At 41.3% G+C, this 12,486-nt stretch overlaps 1 protein-coding gene across 1 annotated transcript in view; it reads right to left on the bottom strand.

The window, feature by feature from the left end:
• The window catches only part of LOC126199594 (uncharacterized), a 149,213-nt gene that overhangs the window by 25,849 nt on the left and 110,878 nt on the right, over positions 1-12,486 (bottom strand). Inside the window, exon 7 of the mRNA XM_049936521.1 lies at positions 10,008-10,063. Coding sequence (XP_049792478.1) covers positions 10,008-10,063 — 56 coding nt within the window. The remainder of the gene's footprint in view (positions 1-10,007; positions 10,064-12,486) is intronic.

The following is a 12,486-nucleotide window of genomic DNA, read 5'->3' as shown; positions in this document are numbered from 1 at the left end:
ATGTTGGTACACAAACACATGCTTTATAAGCCTGATGCTCAAAGCGAAACTATCACTCACCCCCTACTACTAAGTATAATACTTCGTCCCTAACCGATCACTGGCGATGCGAATTAATACTGTCCGAAAATCAACGATGGGTGGGAATGTCTCATAAGTTTTTCTTGCGAGTGCTACCACCATGCCTTAGAAAAAGAGGTTTAATCGTCTTATAAACCGCCAGATGTAAAAAAACCTGATTCCATCAACTACTGTACGTTATTGTCGCAAGTGGTCTTGGTTCTACATGTGCACACAAGTATACATGTTAAAAGCTATAAGGGCTTCACAAATCCATGTATCGCATTACCTACAAATCACATGGTTTTTCCAGACAAATACCGAGATGGTGATCGTAGGAGCGCATATTATCAGACCAGCAGTTCGGTTATTCGGTTACATGTAACCTACGATGCAACCTCGTCATAGAATCGATCTATTTTGAAAGTGATTCGGCTAAGGAACGTGGTACGAAGCCAATATTTGCAACCCCTCACAGCATGGCTACTAGATATTTCTGCAGTATTTGTTACATATTTTGTCTCGATACAATGTCAGAGGTTCTGCGCTATATCCACTGAGTTATAGGTGATGACTGATTGAGAAGCATCACAACAGTAGTAGATGGTGTGCTGAATGAGGCCATAAGAAGTGTACACGAGTTTTTCAGATCTCTAGTGTTACACTATCCGCTAGAAATTATCTCTATTATTTGGAACCAAGACTTCCCATTCAACCAAATACTTGCATTGGATCCTATGGACAAGTCCTCTAATGAATACTGTCACTAGTGAATCATATTTCTCGCACTCTCATGTCTCGAAATGAGTCACCCTTCGCAAACCTAGATGAAACAGTAAAACTGCAACCTGGTTTTAGTCAGCCCCTACGCATCCTGCAGCACCTCCCATTTCTACAGCTAGGCGCATGTGATCGTTCCAATTTAAGTAGGAACTGAGAAGAAGTCGAAGAAAGCCATACCCACCATCTTCTGTAGCCTATGTAGAAACAGAACAACCTTCATTAGTGTGACAGGACAGAATTTTGACCATTCGGTGGCAAAGCATGCATTGTGGTACGTATCCAAACCAGATACAGATACTACAGTCCAAAGAATATCCGCGTCCATTCACATCTATGAGCCTAACATGCTATCATCGTCATGCTGTACCATCCAACAGAAAAAACGTATGAACTATGAGAGCTCCACTAACTTCATTCAATATAGAACTTACCTACGCACCAATGATATCGAGATGACGCGTAGCTGCGGTGGGGGTCCAGTACGGAGAGAGAGATATCCCAATGCTTCCCAGAATAGCACAGTGTGCTTTCCTATAGCAATCCTAATGGGACAGCCGATCTGTCACTGAATTCACACATCAAGCTGCTGCTGCTGCTGCAGGTGTGGGACAATTCTGCTAAATATACAGGTATCGATCCACTGCAGAGGGCATCTGTACTGTAGGAGGACGTTCGTATCTCGTGGACTATTCTGTAAATCGCAAGAGACGCTCCCTGTGTCCCTGTCTCGTTGTGTGAAACTATTTTTTTTCTGCTGTAGCACACTTTGTACACTGCCATTTTGTTTCTTCTGCCACGACTTCGAGGTCTCTGTCAGGTTCTAAACCGACATTAAGTCCTTCTGATCCATGGCCTCTCGAAGAAAACTAGACTTCACACAGTGTAAATCATATTGTTACTGCGGCTACCATAACACACAACATACACTGGCTGATTTTAAATAAAAGACAATTATAACATAAGGAAACTGGAAGAGTTTGGTCACGTTGTGGAGAGTTTCCAAACTACAGTCCTAAGGTGATCCATGAGCTCTATGTTTAAACTCACCTGTCATACTAATGGTATAGCTGATGACTCTACATTCCATATCGACTGATTAATTATATTGCAGTCACATGCGCGATAAGTTTCAGTGTTATCCACTCTAGAAGGTGGTGTACCTCCAGCAAAACTCTTTCTCCAACTGAAACAAGCGATGTCGGTCAGTCATTATTTGGTAACCAACATTGTGCCAGTGGACAGATGAGATGGAAAAGACACCACCGGCGTACTCTAATAATAATCATCACAGTTGATACTGTGAACAATTTTAGCAATTTTACATTAATTTCAACACCAACCGATGATGCGACAGCATGTTTCCCATTGTCAGTGTCCTAGATAAACCACCCCTTCTCCACTTTGCGAGTATTATTGAGAATGTGGATAGACGATGTTACTTCTTTGTTAATTCGCGAGCACATACACCATCAAAGTATATCAGACAGCGCTCTACATATTTCTAACACCTCGAGCATAGTGCTTAATTTACGATCTAGCTCTATGCTGATGGGAGTCACAGAGCATTCTCGCAGTCTTAGGGTAAAATTAGAGACTGAAAGACCCCCAATGACACTGTCATTGACCAACTAGATCTGCAGCACCGTCAGCGATTTAATCTGCATCCGACCAGAACTAGACCACTACATTCCACGTCTCATGAATGAATGGAGCTTACCGAGTCCTCACCCATTCAAATGCACAAGATTTCTCGAGATGCCCCCATGTCGAGGAGGTTAGCACTCCTTTTTGATGTATAGTAACAGATCTGAAAGTGTCGTGATGTAATAACTGACAGTTAAGAAGAACAAGAAATTGATGATTTTTATGCGCGATGGAGCACCAGGCGGATGGAGTTCGACGAATTTTTGCATAAATCAACCAAGTTATCAATTTTAAAGTATTATCTCGGATACTAGGACCAGTATCTGGAAGGTAGCGCTGTTAATATTCCAATGTAAGAAATATATTTCAAGAGTTCTTCCTGGTTTCTCTACGATCAACTATGTTACCAAACTGTAAAACGAAAAAACTACTTTCTTAAAACATCGGCAGTGTGTCATACGAGCACAATATAGCTTTCCAGAGATGTATAGCATCCACTGTTCACATCCGATCACGGTTCAGAAATTATACTGTGCCTGCCTCAGCATTATATAAAATGATCGTTAGTAACGGGGAATACCTCTTACAAGGAAACAGATAAACGCATAGCAGCAGTGCCTGACATCTGAAAATTGCAAGACATCCCGCCACTAACTCTGTAAACAGCACATCTGTCGGGTAAATGTATACACAGGGATTGCAGTGACCCACAAGCACCAATCGCCAACTTAGTTATGAAACTGAAGTCTTGATTTTACATCCAAGAAGGAAGGAGTACATCACATAAATCATAGTTCGTTTAGAGGAATGTGTCACTTCCTATCACCCATGAGATGGAAGTCCTTTGATGACTGATGGGTTTACTGTAAATGATCACAAGTAGACAGTGCTTTAAACCACATACATAACACATGGCTGTATATGAGTAGAGCGCAGGCTATGTCACATGACCGATGCGTCCTGACAGAACAGTGGAAAAATTGACCTGCAGCAGTTTCTCCCTCTCTGGATGCATCATCAGTCCACCATTAAATCGTGTCTTGTTACAGCTCCATCTCAATCGATCATCCCGTCCACTCTCTGTTATCCTTTAACGGAGATGCATGTAAGTTTAGAGGCGAATGGTTCTATGTCTTCCTGAAAAGCGTCAAATACAGTAGTCAACTAGCGTATGTCACTGGTACCTCAAAGAACATACATCATAATGCTGCCTTGACAGAGAAAAATTGACTGCTTTCCTGACTCCCTTCACTTCCATCGACGTTTTCTCGGATTCTTCTTGCTGACGCATACTTGTTACCATGTTCGAATTGTTCTGCGTGAACCAGAAGATACGCAAGTACTTCCTCAATTTCCCTACATTTCAGTGTATATTCGGTCAATTTATACCTATTACCCCATCATTTTTCGCAATTCTGCCGATTTTATGCCAGATATATTCTTGTGATCATGACACAACCTCTCGTTCTGTGTTCTAAAATTGGCTGTAAATGTAGCACAGCTGCCAACACCTATCCCAAATGCACTGATTGGGAGGCATAGTGTAGCACTATACTCGATTGTATCCAGTCACCTCCACCTTTGCGCTGGGCCATTATTCCCGCCCATGTAAACTGTTTTGTTGGCTGCTTCTTCACATTTCGCGTCTTTATTTGATTGAGAAAACAATGATTGTGGTGTATGTATCTAGCAGGTGGAAGACACTTTTCCTTGTTCTCTAGACATGAGAAACACGTTATTTGACTTTGTAAATTATAGGGATGATTTGGAATCTGTTACATCACGACATTGGTAGCAGTGAGTGGAAATATCAGTTTACTCTATTTTTCTTTTGTCCAGATTCTTCATGTAAAAGTCTTCACAGACTGGATTAGTTTCCAGTTACTCTATGGTTTAGAGCACCCTCCACCTAGCTAATGTTTCAGATTTCTGGAGAAATAATTTCCTGTCTACCACTTCAGAATTCTGTTGCGCGAGTGATCGTTAAGATACAGCTGTGTGCTTGATATCGAGAATTAGCGCGTAAATGGTGTGATATTCTAGCAAATCATGTGATATACATGTGTTCTTGTAATCCCAGAGTCTGGAGATGAGTGTAGAAAAGTGAGCAAGCAAGGAAGCTGGTTCGGACCAAAAAGAGTAACACGTTTGTGCCAAGGGGAAGCGAGACTGAATTTGTAGAACATTTCTAGGAGTGATTTCGGTGCGCTGAGGGCGCTCTGGTCGAGCGTTGCGAGTGGATGACTTGTGACCATTGGCTGCAGGAAAATACCTAGTGCTGTGAGGAGTATATACGGTTCTGTCCATCTTTGCGGTATATGTATGAATGATGTAAAAACAGGTGATGTTGTTTGACGCAGGATATGAATTGTATGTTTACTACATCGACGCGGTATGTGGTGATATGTTGCTGGGTTGGAGATCTGTTTCACGCTCTAATATTCACGCTCCTGTCCTCAGTAGGGAAGCAGTGTAATTGAGTAAGAGTCTTTCTGTATCTGACGATATGTAGGGGCACTTAGCAAGGTTTAATTGTCGATGCAATATGGCGATCTGTGTAAAATAGTTTTTTTGCCAGTGAAAGTCTCATCTGTAGAAAGAAAGAACAGTCAGATGGTGCATCCACACCGGCTGCATCAGTAATTCGGAGGGTAAATTCGGTAAGAGCCAATCATAATGCTCAATTCATTCACACAACATCCTTTGCGCTGATATATAGGAGTCTCTACATTGGAGTGAGAACATTTGCATATGTTGAAAGCATTAAGGGTAACACGTGATGGATATGGTGTCATGTTACGACCATGAGGAAGAATGCATTTGGCGTTATTCGGCGCTATTTTCGTAAACAGGTTTGTTAGGGCATGATTTTCCGTGCATACAAGTTGAGACCTTTTAGATAGTGAGTCGCCATGCAGACATTTCGTGGCAATGTGTCAATCAAGATGGGGCAGGTACGTATGGCTGGACTTAGCCTGCATGTTCCATTATGATCACAAGGGAGAAGGCAGCCTGTGTTATTCTGGAACAGATTTCTATAGCACGTTCTGTGACGTCAGTATCTATGGGTATAGCATCAGCAAAAGTAAACACAAGTGCTGGCCTTAGGCGTTTCATGTATGAGATCGGTGTGAGGATACCTTCTAGTTCTGTGACAAGGTGGACAAGGATGTGTGCTGTACATCACATGATCAGCGAGAATGTGATGGGGGTGGAGAACATGCTGCGGAATCGGGCCACTGTGAGCAGCCTGGTTGCTGCAGCCCTAACCCGCTAGCCGGAGGGAGGGTGGGCCATGGATGCCAGAGTGATGCTGTGCAGCTGTTGCCAGGAAGGGGGTAGATACGCATGGCTGGATGCAGCTTGCATGTTCCATTAGGATCGCAAGGGAGAAAGCAGCGTGTGCTATTCTGGAACAGATTTCTATAGCGTGCTCTGTGATGTCATTGTCTTTAGGTATAACGGCTGCAACGATAAACACACATGCTGCCCAGATGAATTTTGCATGTTGGATCAGTGTAAGCATGGCTTGGAGTTCTCTGGTGAGGTGGACAGTGGTGTGTGCTGTACCTCACATGATCGCCAAGGACGTGACGGTGGAGGAGGACACACTGTGGAATCGGGCCACTGTGAGCAGCCTGGTTGTTCCAGCCCTAACCTGTTAGCCTGAGGGAGGGCGGGCCATGGATGCCAGAGCGAAGCTGTATTCCATCTGTAACTGTAATTTAACTGTATTCCATCGATTTCATTGACCAATAGGATGATTCGAATTAAAAACACTACCCCATACATGTGAAAAATATCGATTTAATTAATTTGCATAAATTTTTTATATCGGCGTGGTTTTAGCGATACAATAGTTAAGGGGACGGTGTGCGTGAGCTGGTGGCATGGAGCAGAACAGGAGGTTAAGTGCAGAACACTAGGTTAATTTGATAATTTTTATGTAAAACTCAGTACAAAAGTTTAAAGGGGTGGGTGATAAAGAATAATGCGCCGTAAATGGCGTTCAAAAGCATGTGAAATTCGAAAAGTGTACCACAAAATGGAGGGAGGACATAACTAATTACTTAATTATGTATCAAAGGCAATAGAATAGTTTAAGGAAATGGGGATGACATGGAGAACCATTTAAGAGAACAATAGGTTAAGTGCTGACAAAGAACCAACCAACAGGTTAAGACAGCTGGAGTATAGTGCAGAACATTAGGTTATGCATCGTGTTTGCTCAATGTAATTACTTCTTACAAGATTTACATCTTTCCAAACAGCAGAGAATAATGAGCAAGAGAAATCAATCCCCTACAAACTGATTTCTTTTATAAATAAGCAATATACCCTTGAATATTCAGTTATGAGGCACTTTCTCTCCACCACCAGACCGCCATCTTGGATTACGTCAGGGAATGGTCAACAGTGCCCTCTGGTGGCAGTACTGTGTACTAGACCAGTTGGACTCCAGACCTCATGGTGAACACACTGTTTCCTCCCATTGTTGTCCTCACCATCCTGAATTACGTCACAGAATGGACGATAGGGCCCTCTGGTGGCAGTACTGTGTACTAGGTCAGTTGTATTCTGGGCCCCAAGGCGACTACACTGGATGGTTGTAGTGTCTATATTGTTTAACTAAATAGTCCATGCAAAATAAAGACTTATCTCCAGCACAGGTTGAGTTCTCTTTCCACCATTTTTTAGGACGAGGTGGTGGTCGGGTGACTTAGATTAGAGGAGGTACCCCAAGTGCCCTGTGATTCCCGCCATTTTCATAGGTTAGTAGAGATAGCCCAAGTGACCTTTCTTTACTATCAAAATTCAAATTTCAAGCAAAACCCTAGGAAGAAGTGGTGGTCAGATGACTTATATTAGTGGAGGTACCCCAACTGTGCTTTTTTTCCCACCGTTTTCTTTGATTAGTAGAAGTTACATAGTCATGGTGGAATTTGAACTTCCCACCAGTGGGGTGTGGCAGGGGTGGCGGCACTTTCCCGCCATCTTGCATAACGGCACTTGCGTCATCAGCTGACGTCACAGTCGCCATCTTGGATGACATCATCAACTGACTTCACAGCCGCCATCTTGGATGACGTCATCAGCTGGTGTCAGTTGATGACGTCATCGCCGCCATCTTGGATAACGGTACTTCGGCAGTAACCGGCTTGTCCCAATACTAATAAGGACTAGTTGCTTGAAGTTATGCATTGTTTGCATGAAGCAATCCGAAGAAAACGACAAGAATTGTGGCAAAACCACTTGTGGAAAATGCACCACCATAATGATCGCGCCCAAACTTCAATGCTTGTTAGTGTTTTTTGGCAAAAAGGTAAACCATATGTTGCCTCGGTTACCGTAATCAACGGACATGGCCTACTACGAATTCTTTCTACTCCTGATGCTGAAACAACCTCGAAGGACGTCGTTTTGCTACCATTGATGAGGTAAAAACAGAATCGATGAAGGAGCTGAACACCATAACGAAAAGTGATCTCCAGAAATCAGAAATGCTTCCAAGACTGAGAAAAGCGTTAGCAGAAAAGTGTTATTTCTGAGGGGGATTACTTTGAGGGAGACAAAGTTCATTTTGATTAATATATAATGATTTTTTTAAAAACAAAAGCACAAAAACTCCCTTTACTTTTTGATCATACCTCGTACATCGCGCTTTCACGAAGGGTGTTTCAAGCATTTAGAGCCACAATTACACATATTGTAGATATTTCTGAACTGAGTATCATGAGATGAGGAAAAATTGTTTGGAAACGTGTTTTTAACTTTTTATTTGATGTAGAAACTATTTTAAGCTCATATTAACTGTTCAAACTGATCGCTAGTATCAATGCGTGCGTTACAGCGGCGCAGAAAATTTAGCCACACTTTCTCAGGTCTCTCTGTTGCCTATTATGGAATGACACAGACATCTGAAATCTGCTCACTCGATCATTCTTCGTACTTGCTGGGGTACTGTCCACAATATATTCTTCAAAATTTATATTTCTTGGGCATATTGACGAATATCTTATTGATGAACTCTCTCAAACACGATCCAATATTATTTCGTCAAACTCTACTGCACGCAAAACTGTCAAGAACGTTGGCCAGCTCTCTGTATAGTTTCCCGCAAATTTCTAATCAAGGTAATAATTGCTGGCTCCAGTTCGTGTGTTACTAGATGTTTCTCTGTACATTAATTGTACTGTCTGGGTGCAGTTTCGCCATACTTTAAAAGCATCGCTACAAATTCCTGAATAGAGTAATATTCAATTTTCGACAACTAGTCTAGATTCCTAAACACTGGTAAACGCCACAATGTAGACGCCCCTGACGATTATAATATTATATAGGTTATAAATGTAGGGCCAGTATTTTCTACCCAGGGGCCAGTCGTTAGTTATGAAACACAAGCAGTTTACAAACGCATAACTATCATGCATTTTTCATTCAAGAACATATTACCTGAAATAATTTCCTTAACCCGAAAAACTTAGTTTAGGAGCCTCTGACGTCCGCTTAATGTTGAGCCTTCAAGTGTAGGACGTCCTGTAAATGAAGCTTTTCAAGTTGATCATTGTTTGTAGAGCTTCATCATTCGGTCAAATATTTGTAATCATACAGCAACAATTATCACAATATTTGTGGTTACAACATTAGTGATAATACTAAAAAATTATGATTACGGAATTCAGGGAAAGCAACAATAACAACTTTCATAATTTCAGTAATTTTCAAACCATGTGGCACTTGAAAAAATACGACAGAACAGACGAGGATAAAATAAAGATTTCAGTGAATGTTAGGGAAGATTAAAGACACCTTCAGTTTTATGTTTCTGCAGATAAGGAAGAAAGGTTACAGAGAATGACTGGGCCGGACAGGCTTGCGGAATTAATTTCTCGTATGTGCAGGGGGAAGGCATTTAAACTTTGCCAGACGGCTTGGAACCCAATAACTTGACGCATCAGATATCTAGTTTCTCACCTTGATTTGATGACATACGATGAGTGATTTTATAGCGAAATATATTCTGTATTAAACGTTTATGACACTAAACTGTGTGCCTGAAGAGGACTAGAACTTCTACCTTTCCACAGACAGCGCTCTCTCTCTTTTTTTGTTTTTTGAGCGTACTTCACGTACCAACTGTCTCGCAGAAAGCGGTCTCATGCCAGTATTGCTTTCATAAGCAGTTTTGCCGATGGTATTTTTGTGCTAGAACCTGCTTTAGGTCATCGGAACAATTAGTTGTCCTCACAATGAACAAAGGCTTCTCTTTACAGTCCTGAATGAAACAAACGTAATGGAGCAATTATTCAACTTAAGACAATGAAAACTACAGTGAGAGGATTACTATAAATGAATTTTAGACAACGATGCTGCTTGTTTACGTTTTATCTTCATAAAATTAGTTTCTTTACACATTTTGTGGTAGACTATCTTTACTTAAACTACACTAATACAGAGCAGTAAGAAGTTGACGTCTGTCATCCGCCAGTTCACATATTCATTTCCATGACTGACATTACCTCTTCCTCTGGAACTGGTACAGCATATTGAACATTGTGTACGATCCATTCAGTATCTGAGAGAAAGAAGTAAAACGGGTTCTCTTTAATTACAGCATAGTGAAAGTAATACGAGAACACATTGCATGCAAAGTATCAGTAAGCTTATTTCTTATGCTCTTATACCATACAGTTAACATAAAATTGTTTCTCACTCAGTAACTAAAATTTTCTCTGGTCAAAATATAAATAACTGTGTTATAACTAATCTTTATTAATACAAAGATGTTCTCTCTAACAACATGTAACGACAAAAACTTAGACATACAAGAATACAAAAACCAAAGTAAATATCAGCAATTCCATATATTTTTTTCTTCCTCTGAGAACGAAACATGTAAGTTACAGCAAACTATCGTAGAACTGTTCTTTCCTTGTTTATAACCTCTACACTAGCTTTTTTAACCATAAATCAAGTGGAGGATAGAACAAAACGAGTGAAAAAGTTCTACGGTGTAGACGGACAAAAAGAGTAAATGAGTTCTGCAGTGTGTAGAATGAAGATGAGTGTACAATTTGTCTGAATGACTTGCTTTTCAGAGAAATGTAATAGCAGTACGAGACAATACGTCACAATCTTTTGTGTTACTGGAATTGGTGGATCAACAATATAAAGTACACTCGAGAACACGCTACTTTGGAACGTTTATTGTATCCGTCATCTTTCGCTGGTCTACAAGATCCTAGAGTGGTTACGGTGGGTTTCACTAGTATTCTTACATAGTGATCGTCGCCAAACTTTTTTGCTCAGGAGTCAATAGTGACATTACGGGAGGCACCTTTGACGGCATACCTATCTTATTATAATTGGCAACTTACATAAATTACTATGTCATGAGCCACCAATATACTATATATACTAAGGACGTGATAAGATGGTCGCCGGCCTCTAAGTGCTGGTCGTTAAAAGTCGGACCCGTTAGTAACACTTCATGTCAACTGTTCTTGTTTGACTTTGCTGCCACCCTCAGCGAGCCCTAGTTGTGACGCTGTACTTGCCTGGGCCTGCCATCACTTAAACTGCTGAACTAGGCGAAAGACTTTGAAAATCCTAGTCATTTTAGTCAAATCTGATTATTGTCTGTCGACTGTAAGTTCCCCAGCTGCCATTGTGTCCCACGGGGACCATGGATATGGGTATCAAACAAATTGAGCAGACTACTTCCCGCTAACGATTTCCTCTTTTTAGCACTGAATATTAGTTTTGAGTATCAATACTAAATATGCATTTACTTCTTGGAATTTTGCCTCCGGAAGCGGGAACAGACTTTTGTCGCAGGGGCTTTAGGACGCTTAACAGCATGTTTATTAGCATGAGTACAATTAAAAGAAATAGGCAAGAGTTATAAATAAAACCATGACGAGTAAAAATATCTTAACGAATATCAATGACACGAACTTGCGAAAGTCGGTGTACTGCAGTATCGAGAAGTCTACGTCATACTCAGCAAGTCACCTAATGGCGTGTAGCGGAAGGTACTTCTGGCACCAACAATTGACACCTATTGCTCAGTTACACTCCCGAATGGCACGTCGGAAGAATGACTGTCGGCAAGCTTCTGAATTCGTTCTAATTTCTCGAATTTTCTCGTCGTGGTCATTATGCGAGATGTTTGTAGTTCGGCTCGTACGGGAAAGTACTGTCTCGAAATTTCAACAGTAAACCTCTTCGTGATGTACAATGCGTCTCATGTAACATCTACCACTTGGGAGTTCGCAGCGATCTCTGTAACGTTCTCGCGCCGACTAAAGGATTCTGTAAGGAAACGCGCCGCTTTTCGTTGCATCTTCCCTACATCTTCTATGAGGCCTATCGGGTAAGGATCCTATATTGCTTAACAATAGTCAAGAATCTGTCGAATAAGTGTCTTAAGACACTTCCTTCTTGGATGAGTTGCATTTCCTTAAGATTCTTCCTCTTAATGTCAGTCTGGCATCTGCCTTGCTTACTATTTGTTTTATTTGGTAATTCCACTTAAGGTAGCACTGGATAGTTACTTCTAGATATTTTAAAGCAGATAGTGTTTCCAGCAGTTTCTCATCAATAGTGTATTTGCACGAGGTCTGTCCAAAAAATCCCGGAACATTCGTAATTTCGCGCCAATGTTGTGCTGAAGCAAAATGTCGTTGGCATGCATACACACTCCTGTGTTTAACGTGTAGCTGCCGGAGATTTCATTGTTGCATGTCTGTTAATTATTGTTCAGTGCTATACTGAGTAGAACGTTGTGTCATATAGTTTGCGAATTTCGAGATGGCAGAATTAGAGGAGCAACGCACCTGCATTAAATTTTGCATGAAACTCAGGAAAACTTTTACAGACACACTCCAAATTACACAAGAAGCCTACGGCGATGAGCGCTTAAGCCGTACTTGGTGTTACGAATGGTTCACACGGTTTAGAAATGGCCGGACGGAAGGAACAGATGACCGTCGTTCA

This window comes from Schistocerca nitens, chromosome 8 (assembly GCF_023898315.1).
Source record: "Schistocerca nitens isolate TAMUIC-IGC-003100 chromosome 8, iqSchNite1.1, whole genome shotgun sequence".
NCBI lineage: Eukaryota > Metazoa > Arthropoda > Insecta > Orthoptera > Acrididae > Schistocerca > Schistocerca nitens.
This window is presented reverse-complemented; position numbering and strand designations above follow the sequence as displayed.